At 37.2% G+C, this 16630-nt stretch overlaps 1 protein-coding gene across 2 annotated transcripts in view; it reads right to left on the reverse strand.

The window, feature by feature from the left end:
- Positions 1–16630, reverse strand: part of ADAD1 (adenosine deaminase domain containing 1) — a gene marked incomplete at both ends in the record, with an annotated part of 37360 nt that overhangs the window by 9729 nt on the left and 11001 nt on the right. Inside the window, 5 exons of one of the 2 annotated variants that reach the window (XM_079770302.1) lie at positions 1435–1672; positions 7374–7603; positions 8523–8660; positions 10678–10801; positions 14363–14488. In XM_079770302.1, coding sequence (XP_079626428.1) covers positions 1435–1672; positions 7374–7603; positions 8523–8660; positions 10678–10801; positions 14363–14488 — 856 coding nt within the window. Of the gene's footprint in view, positions 1–1434; positions 1673–7373; positions 7604–8522; positions 8694–10677; positions 10802–14362; positions 14489–16630 lie in introns of both variants that reach the window. The other variant, XM_079770301.1, reaches the window with a different exon arrangement.

Here is a 16630-nt window from a genome sequence, read left to right on the forward strand (position 1 = left end):
GTTTTTAATAAAAACACATCATGAACGTTTTTGCTATTGAAATTCCTTCCCTTCATTTTATCTTCTCATTACTTGGCTCTTGTGACAGATTATAAAAATTGCCCAAATCCTTCATTTCTCCGTCTCCATGCTTTTAACAGTATCATTTTTCAAACTGACCCTTCAAGAAGTGGTGTTTGATTTCTTCTATCCTTGAATCTGGGCTAGCTTTGTGACTTGTTTTGGCGAACAGAATAGATCATGTGTCAGTTCTGAGCTGGTGCCTCAGGAGGCTTTGAGTTCTCATTCTCTTGGGACTCTTTCCTCTGCCATGTGAGCCAGCTGGGACTAGTCTACTAGAGGCTGAGAGAACACAAGGACCAAGTGGACCTTCAAGCCCAACCAAATCAACCCAGTTGACTTAAGGACTTGTGAGCAGTAGTAAGTGGTTGTTTTTAAGCCAATAAGTGTTGAGGTAGTTTAAATGCAACAACAGTTAACATACACTCATGTGTTTGAAAACTACAGACCTTCCTATATGAATTTTCCACCATGATTTTTGTTGTGGTAGTTTTCAGGTGATTCTCTTGGGCTTTTCAGGTATAAAATGATACCATATGTAAAGATAGTAATTTTACCTCCTCCTTTCAAGTATTTTATATCTCATTTCTTTCTCTTATCCAAATGCATTAAGTTTTCTGTTAAGTAACAGTAAACAATCATGTTTGTCTAGATGTTAGTGAAAATGCCTCTGAAATTTCAATTATGATGATACTTTTGGATTAATAAAGATACATTTGATCCTTAACAAAAATATCTATTCCTGCTTTATTGAGTATCATTATCTAGAATAGTTGTAGAACTGTATTATATGCCTCCTTAGAATTTATAGAGATGTCATGTTTTTCCCTAAATCAATTAACCTGACAAAATACATTAATAAGAGTGTCTAACCTGGTGTTATTTTTATTATTACTACCCACACATTCCTAGAAAAAAATGCCAATTGATATTGTTATATAAAATACATTATTATTTTAATGTATGGCTTGATTCTGGTTCCTAATATTTTATTTAAGCAATTTTGCTTGGATGTAAAAGTGAACTTTGTCTGTAACTTTTGGAAGGAAGAGCAGAAATATTCTATCATATTTAAGTATCAATGATACATTTGACTAATAAAAGCATTATGTTTTCCATCTTTTTAGATAATATTAGAAATTTCTGATTTTTAAAGGTTTATAAAATTCCTCTGAACCACCTCAGAATGGTGCTTACTTTGAGGAAGAGTTAGGGCACCTTCTTGATAACTTTCTCATAAAAATAATCTATTTAGGTTTTTCCCTCTTTTGTACCAGTTTTAGAAATATTTTTTCTAGAAATGTATGTATTTCAAATTTGTATTAATTCTTTTGCAAAAGTAATGTGGTTTTTGAATAAATTAATTATGCTAACCTTTCAGTGATCTTCCCACTTTGGCCATCCACAATCTCCAGTGAAATGTCCCCTTGTGCCCAGTTCAGACTCAAGGACCTATAGTCCACGTCCGTTTGAAGCAGAAATGCAGAGGGCACTAAGCTAATGTGAGGTCGGTTAACCAAGTAAAACATGGGAAGTTTTGAAGTGAGTGCATCATCAACACGTTGTTTGATAGCAATTTCTAAGCCTCTAGTATCACTGCAATTCCCATCACCTAGAAGGCAAAAACAGAACAAACACTATCAACATCATAGATTACACACACCAAAGAAACTCACAGAAAAATGACTGGAAAGATTCTAATGTCCATTTCCTTATCCTTCATCCTGCAACCTTTCCTCTCTCACTTCTACTCTTTGGCTTCTACTTCTGCAGTTGGGCAAGGTAAGGACAGTCAGAATCTCCATTCAAAAAAGAACTTTCTATGGAAAGTAATAATTTCAAATTCCAGTGATTGAGAGCAGAGTTAGAGCTGACCCAGAAGGAAACTGGTACTTTTTACAGGTTTTGCCAGACAGAATTAGCTCCTTCAGCCTTGCTTTCTCAGACTCCAGCATGAAATCAGTACTTACTGCAGAAGGAAAACATGGCTGAGAAAAAGCTGGTGAAAGGGCAGTACTTTTCCACATCTAAAGGCCACAAATTACAAGTGCTCCACTACCACAATGTTCTGGTTTCACAACACATTTTTTAAAGAATGACTGTTTCTGGTTAAAATTGTGGGCAATACCAAAAACTTAAGAGTTCTCAGTTAAAATAACTGAAGAGAACTAAAAAAGATACAATGTTATTAATATAAGGGCTGCATCAAACTTAATATAGAAGTTAGAGAACAGTCATTCCTATTTAAAAATTAGTAATTCTACAGCAGATCTCTTTTGTCTTAGAGCGTTAGAGGTTGTTACAAGATAATCTTTATATAATACCACGAGATATATTTCACAAATAAAGTTTTGTGTCCACATCATTCGACATGTTGAGTTAGCCCCTGTACTCACACTCATTATGACTATTTGAGAAATATAAATGATGTAAAAAGAACACGAGTTGTTTCTGACACCTTTTTTCTAAGCACTCCTTTGAATGTTCCAAATCAAGAGATACTGATGCCCTGGCTGGTTTGGCTCAGTGGATAGAGTATCGGCCTGCAGACTAAAGGGTCCTGGGTTTGATTCTGGTCAAGGGCACATGCCTAGGTTGCGGGCTTGATCCCCAATAGGGGGCATGCAGGAGGTAGCCGATCAATGATTCTCTCTCGTCACTGATGTTTCTATCTCTCTCTCCCTCTCCCTTTCTCTCTGAAATCAATAAAAATATTTTTAAAAAAATAAATTAAAAAAATTAAAATAAATAAAAGAGATACTGACAAATGAAGGCTAGTTAAAAATATACTTGGGCACAGAAAAAAGCTGGGAAGACATAAGGTCTGTGGAATAGTCATTGTATCCATAGTGAATAGAAAACATGAATTCAAAAGAAAATGTTACATATTATTACATATTGTCCTGCAGACTAAATGTGTCACCACAAAATTCATAGGCTGAAACCTAAGTCCCAATATGATAGTATTTGGAGATAGGACCTTAGCAAGGTGATGAGATCATAAGGACTCCGATAATCAAATCAATGCTTTGGAATATGAGAAAGCAAAAAACAATCAGAAGGGAAAAAAACAAGATGGCGGCATAAGGTATACACCTGTACGTGCTGCCTCTCACAACCACACCAAAACTACAACTAAAAGACAAAACGGCTATCATCCAGAACCACGGGAAAGCTGGCTGAGAAGTTCTTCAACTAGAAGTAAAAAAAAAAAGCGCATTAAGACTGGGTAGGAGGTGCGGAGGCACGGAAGAGCAGAGGTACGGGGGCGCGCGAAATGGGCTGGCAACTGGGTGCCCTTTTTTTTTCAATTGGAAGGGAGATACCAGCTGCCAACTGCTCTGAACTCCAGTTTCCAAAGAGACTCTGGGGACCCAGACTCCTACAGGGAGAAACTGGACTGTCTGGCATCGGGTCGAAAAGCGAGGGTGGCTTTCTCGCAGAGGTGCTCGCAGGGATCATTGTTACTGCGTGGGGGCGCGAGAAGTGGAGACGCGGAGACGGCTTACTGGCAGCCATCACTGTTTGCTTCACCCTGGTGATTCCCTGAGACCCCGCCCCACCCAATTTACAACCCCACCCAAGCTATGTGCAGTGGCTTTTGCATATGAATGGCCTGTCTTTTCGCAGTCTAACCTAACAAACTGCAGCTGGGTCAGAGAGCTCCAAAACTTACAAACCCCAAACAAAGAGGAGAATTCTGCAGATCTCACTGTAGCTCCTTGCTGGGTGGCCTCATGCACTGGCTGACTTTGCACCTCCTTGGAGATCCAGGAGCCAGTGTACCTAGTGGTCAATGTGAGACGAAACCAGATTTCAACTCCTCACATCCATAAGTGACACACTCAAGAGGCAGACTCAGTGAGTACCAAAGCCCCACTGAAGCAAGTCCTGTCCCATAAGGGTGTCTCCAGCACAGCAGTTCTTCCATTATAGACACAGCGGGTCCTCACAGCCAATTGGCCTGGAGGTCAATTCCTCCCAGTAATACCAACAGCAATCAAGGCTTAACTACAACAAGACTGTGCACACAGCCAACAAAGGGGTGCTCCAAGAGTGTCCACCTCAGGTGATTGGGGAGGCTGAGCCACTGGGCCCTATAGGACACCTAGCACACAAAGCCACTCTATCAATACAGGGAAGCAGCCAAAATGCGGAGACAAAGAAACATGTCACGAATGAAAGAAATGGAGGAAAGCAAACTACTGGATATCGAGTTCAAAACCACAGTTATAAGGTTACTCAAGAATCTTCTAGAAACCTCCAAGGAACTTAGTGAGATCTTCAAGGATCTTAATGAGAATGCCAAAAAAATGGAAAAGGACCAGCTAGAAATTAAGCATACACTGTCTGAAATAAAGAATAATATACAGAAATTTAACAGTAGACTAGAGGATCACAAGAATCAAAGATTTGAAATACGAGGAAGCAAAAAATACCCAACCGGAAAAGCAAAAAGAGAAAAGAATCCAAAAATATGAAGATAGTGTAAGGAGCCTCTGGGACAACTTCAAACATACCAACATCCAAATTATGGGGGTGCCAGAAGAAGAGAAAGAGCAAGATATTGAAAACCTATTTGAAGGAATAATGACAGAAAACTTCCCCCACCTGGTGAAAGAAATAGACCTACAAGTCCAGGAAGCGCACAGAACCCCAAACAAGAGGAATCCAAAGAGGACCACACCAAGACACATCATAATTAAAATGCCAAGAGCAAAAGACAGAGAGAGAATATTAAAAGCAGCAAGAGAAAAACAGTTAATTACCTACAAGGGAGCACCCATACGATTGTCAGCTGATTTCTCAACAGAAACTATGCAGGCCAGAGGGAGTGGCAAGAAATATTCAAAGTGATGAATAGCAAGAACCTGCAACCAAGATTACTCTACCCAGCAAAGCTATCATTTAGAACTGAAAGTCGGATAGAGCTTCACAGACAAGAAAAAGCTAAAGGAGTTCATCACCACCAAATCAGGATTACATGAAATGCTGAAGGGTATTCTTTAAGAAGAGGAAGAAGAAGAAAAAGGTAAAGATAAAAATTATGAACAACAAATTGACAACAAATACATATCTATCAACAAGTGAACCTAAAAATCAAGTCAATAAAAAATCTGATGAACAGAATAAATTGGTGAAAATAATAGAATCAGGAGCATAGAAAGGGAGTGGACCGACAATTCTCAGGGGGAAGGGGGTGTGAGGGGTGCGAGAAGAGATTGGACAAAAATCTTATACTTATGGATGAGGACAGTGGTGGGGGTTAAGGGCATGGGGTGAGGGGGGGGGAACCGGGTTGAGGGGAGCTATGAGGGGAAAAAAGAGGAACATCTGTAATAATCTGAACAATAAAGATTTATTTAAAAAATTAAAAAAATTCACTTTCTCTTCAATAAAACAATCAGAAGGACATAAGGAAAAAAAATCCAAAAATATAAAGATTTGAGTAAGGAGCCTCTGGGACAACTTCAAGCATACTAACATTCGCATCATAGGGGTGGCAGAAGGAGAATAGAGACAGCAAGATATTGAAAACCTATTTGAAGGAATAATGATAGAAAACTTCCCCTACCTGGCGAAAAAAATTGACTTATAAGTCCAGGAAGCACAGAGAATCCCAAAAAAAGAGGAACCCAAAGAAGCCCACACCAAGACACATCATAATGAAAATGCCAAGGGTTAAAGACAAAGAGAGAATCTTAAAAGCAGCAAGAAAAGCATTTAGTAACGTACAAGGGAGTACCCATACAACTGTAAGCTGATATCTCAACAGAAACTTTGCAAACCAGAAGAGAGTGGCAAGAAACATTCCAAGTTATGAATAGGAAGGATCTACAACCAAGACTACTCTACCCACGAAAGCTATCATTTAGAATTGAAGGTCAGATGAAGAGCTTCTTAGAAAAGAAAAAGTTAAGAGTTCATCATCACCAAACCAGTATTACATGAAATGTTGAATGGCAAGAATATCCTACATATATATTCAACTAAAGAAACATTCCCTACAAGAGAAGTTCCTAAAGAAAATGGTACAAAATATGCAGAACTACAAAAAAATTTAACAGAAATAGCACCACCTAAAAATAAAGATATTACCAAAGTGGGTATCTAAAGCTTGCACATCTAATTGTTACCAAAGTTTAACAGTAAGCAAAAAATAGCCAAATAATGACAGTATTTAACTTGATTCACAAGATTACCTAAATCTTGGAAACAAATAGGACTCTATGAAAACTATAGAAATGAGCCCCAAAATTGTTTGTCACTGAAATAATGTCTGGTGGAAAACCATTCAAATATAAATACAGCATTCTGCAATATCCCCCACCAAAGAAAAATTGTGTTCTACTTACTTCCTATGCAGAGGATCAAGATCATAACTAACTATATGAAAAAAGCAAAAGGGTAGGAAAGAACTAAAATGGGCATCTAATGTCTTTATTTCAGGGATAGCTAAATGTAAGCTATTAGATTTGAGAAATTCAAGGAAACATCTTCCAAAAGAAAGGGAAAAAATGAGTATTGTGCAAACTAAAGTAAAAGTTCAAGACAGAATACATCTGTCTAACTTAAAGTATTAAATACTAGAGGCCCAGCGCGCGATTAAAATCGCACGAGGAGGCACCCCGCAGGGGGCCAGGATCCGCGCCTCACCCGCATAGAGCCAGCAGCTGTGTGGAGCCACTCGAAGCCCACCTAGGGCCGCAGGGTTGTGTCCGCTGGGGTGGTCCAGTGTATTGTGTCTCTGCTCCAGTCCGCCCCCAGCCCCAGCCTCTCTGTATGTTGTATCTCAACTCTGGCCTGCTCCCAGCCCCAGCCTCCCCGCCGCCCCTGGGGCTGGGGGCGGCACGCAGTCCCATCCTGCCCATCTGCATGCGCAGCTCCTCCTCAGCGGTCGTGCCACCCAGCTAGTTAGCATATTCCATAGATAGATAGATAGATAGATAGATAGATAGGCCTCTAATAAGGTAACAAAAGTCACTTAGTGTGATTCCAAGTTACCATGAAATGAAAAGCTCAACAAAACAGTGGATCTGTGTTGGTTTTTATATATATATATATATATATATATATATATATATATATATATATATATATATATATATATATATAGATAGGCCTCTGATAAGGTAACAAAAGTCACTTAGTGTGATTCCAAGTTACCATGAAATGAAAAGCTCAACAAAACAGTGGATCTGTGTTGGTTTTTTTCCCTTAAATAACACATCACATATGGACAACCTGATTTTATACTGATAAATACAGTGTATTTCCTTGTAAAAGCAACAGGAGGTACTGAGTACACTCACCGACAACTATGCCACTGATATAAACTGGCTGTATGAAGTGACTCAGCAGTGCCCCCTGTACACCAAGCACTTCCCATTTCATCAGTTTGTCACTTGAGGACATACTGCTTACTCTATTGGCAACATCTGCAGGACAGTAGACAGTCAGATAAATTTTGCCTTCAACAGCAACATGGAGACTCAGTTCTTCATTGGCTTCAAATGCAGATATTGAATGTGGATTAAGACGCCTGAAGAAAGAAAATTTCTTCCTTTAAAAAACAAAGCTAACAAAATAAAAGTTACATGTACCTAAGAAGTGTTCTTGAACATGTTTAACTGGCCAGTGTACATTTAATTCCAATAACAGATGTAAACCCAAAGCGAGGTTGGACTGGAGTGACCTGGTTCCAAACAGAAAATAGCCACATTTAGATATTCTGACAAAGATAAATTTCATATTATTGCCATTCTTTATGTGTCTTAAAATCAAAGAAAAACCTAATATTTTTGTCCTTACCAGTTTGAGTTATATTTTTCTGTATGAAATTTTTCTAAAACTACAAAATAGAGGAATTTAAAAAAAGAAAACTATTTTTATCCAATCTCCAATACAATGTTAAAACAATAAAATCTAAAATTATTTTTCTTTAAGTTTCTCTCCAGGAAAACTCATTGTCCTTCTTTTCAAAGGTGTTAGTAAAAGTATTTTTAAGATGGTCGACTTCAAGAGAATTTTACTTTCTTTGTGCTTCTCTGTATTGTTTAATTTTCATGCTAAGGCTACCCATTCATCAAGATAATGAAGTTTTGGCCATACACTCACCAGAAAAACAAAATGCATTCCTTAACTTCTGTATTAGTATGTGAAGAGTGCATAAATCCATACTTTTCTAAAGTTTATGAATTCTTCCAACTAGAAAGGAGAAGATTCCAATAGCACAGAAAAGCAGGTGCTGAAGTACATCTGTATTTAATTACTAGTAATAGATCCGATTGAGTGGAGGGGAGGGAGACAGAATTTGTGACCTCTTGTAGTCTACAAATAACACATCAAGGCTGGAGGGAAATATGTAAGATATTATTTTACTTGTGCTACTGCTGAAGGGATTCAGAATACCTGACGTGGCTATCCCAATTGCTTTTAAAAACAACTTCTGTAATACTTACAACTGTGACTTAATCTGGGCTGACCCTTTAGGCAATTGGTTCATATAGAGGTAAACATTGATATTCTGTTTGACAGTGAGTAAATTCGAAGCTGGTTCTGTACAAAAAATTGATTTTTCCATCATAGCAGGATTTTTGCTGTAGAAGAGTAAAAGTTGTCTATAAAAGTACCTAAAAAAATGAGTAATAACTTTATTAAGTTATACAATTTAAAAGTAATTATCTTAATGAGCATCATATTCCTATGTGTCATGAGCACTGTACATGTAAATTGATAAGAACTCCTAAAATAATCTTAGCCTTATTTAATGAAGAATCAGTCCCTTGAGAAGTCCTCAACTGGAGCCAAGTCTGCCCCATGACCTGCCTTAAAGTACCATTCTTCCTTGACTACCATTCTACTCTCACATTTGAGTCCTCAGCTATCATATCTTGCAAAAGACTCATTTTCCTATCAATTCCTCCTTCCTTTCTCAGATTTTGAAGATAAAAACACAAAAACATAGTGGTGTTTTTACAACTAATTAATACAATGAAGACCACAGTTGTATTAAGAAGTGAAACAGATCTTCTAAAAGATACTACTAATCAAATCAGGGGCAAACATTATTCTGCTTATTAAAATGATTTTAATCCTATTATCAAGAATATGTAAATGATAGAAAAACTAAGCATCAGTACATAACAATGCCAACCCTGGAAAGAAATGAATCCAGAAGAGGCATCTTTAAAGAGGTCAAATAATACAAATAGCACTAAGGGGATGGGAGGACAATGAGTTGCATTGCTTTAATGCAGTCCCCCCAAACTTTCTTTTTAAGAGTACTAGAAGCCCGATGCACGAAATTCGTGCATGGGTAGGATCCCAAGGCCTGTCCAGCAATCAGGGCCAATCTGTGGGGCAACTGGTGGGGCGATCTGGGGGCCCCTGCTGGCACCTGCCTTAGCTGGCCTGGGGCCTGTGGGCTAGGGGAGCTCCTGCATTGAGCGTTTTCCCCCTGGTGTTCAGTGCACGTCATAGTGACCGGTCAGTCTACCAGTCGTTCTGCCGTTTGGTCAATTTGCATATTAGGATTTTATTATATAGGATAGATTCTTTCCTTATAATCAGAGATACATACGTGTTTCAGATAAAGTCATATAGTTAAATTTGTTTAAAAAAAAACAAAACACAAAACTCTCCACTCCTAGCTGGTCTTGCTCAGTGGATAGAATGTCAGCCCTTGGACTGAAGGGTCCCGAGTTCAATTCTGATCAAGGGCAGGTACCTCGATTGTAGGCTCAATCCCTGTCCCTGGTTGGGGTTCTTTTAAGAGGCAACCAATCCATGTGACTCTCTCACATAGATGTTTCTCTATCTCCCCTTCCCTTGCATTCTCTCTAAAAATCAATGGAAAAATATTCTCCAGTGAGGATTAACAACAAAAACACTCTAGCAATTCATTATCCTATCTCACTTATGAGTATGTGAAAATTTCCATTAAAATGTTTTATGTAAAATAAGTTTAATGGGATAAGAGAACCAAAAGTTGGTGGATACTGCGGGAGTAACACTTACTTTCCACTTCTTCTGTTTCATAAGAGATTTCCAATCAGTTACATACCTAGCTTCTCCCTCCTGCCTCTCTTGTAAGGAATGGAGTGACTGATGAGTTTGGAGAAAGAAACTAGGCATGCTCCTCTCATCCCCTTTCTCTCTTTCTCTTCGAGATCTGCCCGTCTAAAGATGCCCTTATGTACACTCTGTTACATGGTAAATTTGCACAGCCCTCATGAATGGAAACCTATCCATTTCTGGTGCTACTTTGGATAAGTATGGCTAATTCAGGGGTGAAATACTGCCAACCCTACTTGGTCTAGATCTAAAGCTATATTCTCCAATTACTTTCATTGCTAATAAAGATGATATTTTTATCCTTAAAAAGGTTGTAGGACTCTTAGTACTGGAATCATAAGATCTTGATAATAAAGCTACATCACAGTTTCTATTACAAAGTTTCCAAAAGTGACATGGAAATAATCAGATCATTGGATAAATAAGAGACTGTCACATCCTTGGCTCAAATATCAGTCAAATTCCATTTGTAAATAAAGACATATTTACATGGATTGAGAGCATTAATATTTGACGGCATTTACTGTGTCTGTTACCTACCTAAGGAGAGACCTCCTTGCCGTAACAACAGCATGCGTGTCATGCAACACTCTTCCATCTGGCTTAATGCACTGGCTGTAGTTATACTCGCCTGTGCCGAGAGCCACAACTTCGTACCGTCCAGCTAGAGGGGAGCAGGTACATTAGCAGGTTATTCTGACCTTCCTCTCCTAGGTTCAAAATCTAGCCTACCATTTTAAAGTTAGTAAAATATACTGACTGAAAAAATAATTCTACAATTTCAAATACAAGTTTGAGAGTCTTCTAATAAGCAAAAATTTAACAATACTTCAATAGCTTAATTAAAACAGCATATTTTATATTATGATTTTTCATCTCAATTTTTACCAAGAGCACCAGAATCACCAGATATCCTTGGTTTTCCAATATGCACCTATTCTTCTTCATCTAGATTTATTGGGCTTGCTAAGAGACTTCATTTGCCCTTCTATTACTGTATTAAGCAAATTATAGTGCCTCTAACCTTTTTTTAAATCTACTCAAACTCTTTACAAACCAATTTCTAGTTTATTTCTTTGTGCTACTGAAATGTTTTTTGTTTTTCTTTTGTGTGTGTATTTTTTTTTTTAAGAAACAAGCACCTATGCTCTTTCCAGTAGTTTTGTTCCATTTACTTTTGCTGCATCCTGTTTGAGATTCTCTTGACACTATGCTCAGAAAAGACTTATTTTTTCCTTTCACACCTAACCATGGGGTCTTTCTATATAGCCTGGTCACTAGTTCACTGTTCTCTTTCTCTAAATATTCTCCTCTGAATATCCTGCTCATTCTGTCTTTCACTTCAGCGTTGATACTTTCAGAAAATCTCTCCTCTTAGTCTTTCAAACAAAGTTCAGTTTCCCATTTGCAACTACCTAAAGGACTTCCATTAAATTAAAAAAATTTGTTGAGGTCCTAACCAGTACTAACAAGTACTGAAGTAGGTGCTGGGAATAAAAAGCTCAGCCAGACACCCTCATGAAACTTCTAATAGGAGACAGAAAAAAGACTAAATAAACCACAAATTGTGACAATGGCCTTGGAGGAAACAAGCATGGGACTGATGTAAAGAATAAGAGGGAAATATCACCTCTTGCAGACCAGCTGCAGAATCCCTCCCTCTGAAAAGGAAATATAAGTTTCAGGATGAGGACTAAGCAGCATGGGGGTGAAGTAAAGAGTTATTTAGGCAAAAAGTAGCTCATGTAGACCCTGGGCTAAGAGAGACAGTATGGCTGCTTTGGTAGAGGTCAGTGAAGGGCATGGCATATGATAATGTTAGAGAAAAAGGCATCAAAAACCATGTTAAGGAGTTTTTGGGTTTCACCAAAAAGCTATGGCAAAGCTACTTAAGGCAGCAAACACCATAGTGGGTCACATCCTCTGTGTGGGGATGCCACATGTAGGGTCCAAGAAACTAAATTAGGGAGGCCTGTTACAAGTAATCCAGGTAAGAAGTAACAACTTGAGTCTCAAATGATGGGGGTTAAATGGGAAAGAATTATCAGATCTGAGGTATAGTTTGGGGATATAATCAAAAGGACTTAGAGATCAATTCTAGGGTGTTAGGGAAGGGGATAAAGAATGGATTACTTCGATTTTTAGTCTGGCTCAGCAACTGGGTGAATGCCATTTACTGAGATGGAGAATGCTAGAGGAGGGGTAGGAGTGGATAGTGCAACTGCTCCATCTAGTAAGGTGTGGGAAGTGGTAAAAAGGGAAGTTCTGGGATGGTTATGTAACTTCTGACTTAATAAAGGGCAATAGTGTGGCCAAGAATTCAGCTTTTTTCTCAGCTCTGTAATTTGACCTGAAATGTTTCATGCAGATACTAAAGCTTGAGGATGCAGGAAAAAGAGGGGATACCTTAAAATGGCATTCATCAAGATGGGAGGAGAATGGAAACAGAATTTAAGGGGAGGGATTAGTATTTAGGAGAAGAGATCCCTTCTCCACTCCAACAGTAGAGAAAAGGTGGATACAAGAGCAGGAAAGTACACAGATATGGTGGCAAAGGACAGAAGAAACTCTGGATTTGATAGCTTCTTATAGACCCAATTAAAAACCATGAGGCAAGGCCATTAGGTGACAGCAAGAATGGAAGATTGTGGGATATTTGAGAACACAGGAAAAGTATGAGATTGCCATCACAGGGAATGTGTGACCAAGTCGGCTGCAGATGGGCTGGCTGGGAAGTGAGGAACACCCATTTGAGGTTTCTAAGAATATATTCAAGTACGTATTGATTGTGTGACTTTTCTAAAACCAGATTACTCTTCTCTCCACTCTCTTCTCCCCACAACTTCACATCAGCTTCCCTGTGTATATGAAAACACCATTCTCCCATGCAAACTTCAAATAATGTTTTGGTTTTTTTTAAATATCTTCTCTCTTCATGTTCATGTCTATCTCAACTCTAATGTAGGTACACCATCGCAATCATCTTAGCTGTGATTCCCTAATTCAGATTCGATCCTTGTAATGTTTTTTAAGAACTGTGTTGACTATTATTGCTTAAATATCAATTATCTTAATCATCACAAATGTAATTTATTAAACTTTTACTAAACACTAAGTACTGGGCTAAATATTTTATTTACATTATCATATCTAACCCTAACAACTCAGTGAAGTAAAAGTTATGATTTCTATTTTTAAGAAATGAGAAGAAATTGAAGCAGAGAGATGTTAAGTATGTAACTTGCCCAAAGTCACTGAAGTAGCAGAACTGAGTTTGACACTAATGTTCTCAACAACTGGGATACATTATCAATCCCTGTTCAAAAATCTTCCAGTTTACTTTCAACCTCATTAAATCCAACTTTTAGCCACTCCATAATCTGGTAACATCTTATAAACTTAACTATTTTGTAATATGCCTCATACATATTCTTCTGCACTTGCAACGAAGTTCTCCGTCACTGTCCCATGCACAGTGTTTCACTACTGCTCTCTTCCCTCCTGTCTGTGTATGTGTCAGTCTCTTTTTCTCTCTCTAAAAATGTCTCCCTTTCTTCTATTTATCCAAACCTTATTAACCTCTAAAGATCCAGCTTAAGTCTCCCCTGTTCCCCAAAATTTTAACCCAATCAGGTCTTTCCTATCCATGAATTTCCATGCATTTTTGGATTATAAAAAACATTTTTAATTTTTATTATCTTGGACTTAATAGAAACCAAATCTCAAATTGTTTTATATCATCTTTAATATCTTATTCAGAGATGAATATAGAATTCAAACACTTAATTAATGATCAATTTATAGCATTAGAGTAAATAAAATATAAAATGTAGTTGCAATCACACATAATATCCACAAGAAAAACCAGAGGGTTCATAGTTTTTTATATTTTAATCTTTTCTTACTTGATAATGAAGCAAGTATGCTGATTTTTATAGAGCCCTTCTCAATGTTTGTTATAATGGGAGTTAGATTTCAGATTATTAAATTGTGGAATTATCATTCAAAATGTTAGGCATTTAACCATTCTGTAGTTGTCTATTAGTATACTTTGTCTACCTTTAAGAACCTTTGTGTTAATGACCCACACCTACTAGAAAAGGACACTTCAAATCAATAAACACCATTGTCAATAGGAGCAAAGATAATTAAAAATTACAATAGTATAGTTCAGATCATTAATAGTTTTTCTACACACCAACACATCCCAAATATTTGGACTTACCTCTTTCGATTACAAAGGCAGCCAATGAATTGCTACATTTCACATATTCTGAATGACTAGAAATTAGTTGATTAAATGTTTCTTTAACAATATGAGAAATCTTTGCATATTGCATGTGTCTCCTTTCTAGAAAAAAAATCAAATGCAGTATGAATTTAAACAACATCGTACTTTCTCCCAGAGACCTCTATTATCCTATTATAATCTCACAACTGAAGAAGTTAATAATTTACAAAGATATGTAAGAAAGTTTATGTCATGGTTGTGGGTTCGATCCCTTGTCAGGGCAAGTGTGAAAAGCAATTAATAGATGTTTTATTCTCACATTGATGTTCCTCTCTCTCCCTCTCCCTCTCCCTCTCCCTTTCTCTCTCTCTAAAATAATCAATAAAAGCATGCCCTCAGATGAAAATTAAATATATGTGTGTGTGCACATATATATACACTTTTATTATGTGTGCCTATACAGTATATATATAGGCACACATAATAAAAGTGTGATGTTTGCATTCTCAGCTAATATTCTGCTGACTGGATACAACTCATTTCAGTTAGGTCATTTACATGTTATTGTTTATATTTTTCAAACTTGAATTTTTTGTTGTTAATATTGTTAATTCTCCCTTCTGGGAAAAAAACAGGTAAAGTCACATTATCAAAAAGAGTAAAAGAATAGTCAGATAGTTAATTACAAAATAAAATTTGGGGGAGGGGGGAGACAATGAACTCCTGCTATGTTCTCTTAACTAATCACAGAGTATACCATGTGGAGAAGCAAATTATTACTGTAATTGCATGCTAACATATATTTCACTCAAATTGGTCAAAATCATCAATGTGTGGTGTGTAAATCTGGTTTTGTTCCTTATGTAGTAAAAAAATATGAATGAGGAGGACTCAGCAACTTGGCTCTGCTTACCACCAAGAGATACAAGAGAAGCAGTATTCAATTTAGTGACATTTTAAAACTTAACTATTTTTTTTAACTAAAACAGCAATACAAGAGATATATATTCAGAAGAGAGTGTAAGATTAGGAAACCCAGAAATGTGTTTGAGACTTTGCTAATGGGTATTTGATGGTCTAGAGTTGGCAGAAGTATTTAGAAGAAAGTAATCATTCCTTCTCCAAATGCAACCACTATTACCAGGTTGTTATGAATATTCTGAAAAATAATCTGTAAGTATAAATCACCTTCAAAAATAAAACACTACTTTTTATATTTTCTTGGTCCTGAACATCACTCAAGGGTATACATTAGTGCTACACACCTCTTTCTCTTATTAGTTCTGTAGAATGAATGCTCTGCTATATTTGATCACATCCTAAACAGTTAACAATTATTTTGTGTTATGATATAGAATAGAAAAATACACTGCAATTAGAACTGACAGACAAGAATTATGTCTGCCAAGAGCTGTTTTTCTACACATTGAAAAGTTTTATAAGATAAAGAATATTTGTAAGTTAGCAATATCAGATACACCTTTTGATCTTACTCAGTGTTACAGGAACTAATGAATATCTATAATAATAAAAGTGTAATATGCTAATTAGACCGGACAACCAAATGACCTTCTGGACATCTTTCCAGACGTTCTTCTAGACATCCTTCCGGATGATCTTCCAAACTAAGTGGGGCTGTGAGGGTCAAGCCCCTTGCACGAATTTCGTGCATTGGGCCTCTAGTTGTTAACATAATCAGATCTTAGTAAATGTGTGTCTTACTAGGGTGCATGTGAAGGAATAAGGAGCAAAGGCAATGCTCCTTATTCCCTCTAAATGTGTGCTGGCTAATGAGGGAATAAAATGTTGTCACAAACTACTGGAAATAAAGGGTGACATAAAATGACACACGATGCCAATTAAAACATCTCTTTGATTCTAAGTTGTTAATTTCAAGTAATCTCTACTACGTGAGTAAGCTGAGCCTGTCTTCAGAGCCAAAATATCATTATTTTTTATGAAGATATGGTACAGTTAGAAATATGGCCAAGTAAACAGGCTATGAAATAGTGATAACCTCTATAACTGGCCCAGCAGGAGCTGTTCAGATTTTTGTAGGTAAAAATCTTTTTCTTCAAAAGTGGTAACATCCATTCCTGTGTTTAAACATACACTTGAATGATGGTGTTTGTTCTCCCTTTTCTGACACCAACTCGTAGCAAACCTGACTCTACTCTTGTGTTTCCTTATACATACCGTTAACCACATACTCTTTCTTCCTCACAGACTGATCTGTTTTTCAAGGTACTAGTAATCTGTGTT

This window comes from Cnephaeus nilssonii (assembly GCF_951640355.1).
Source record: "Cnephaeus nilssonii genome assembly, chromosome: 5".
Classification (NCBI taxonomy): Eukaryota; Metazoa; Chordata; class Mammalia; order Chiroptera; family Vespertilionidae; genus Cnephaeus; species Cnephaeus nilssonii.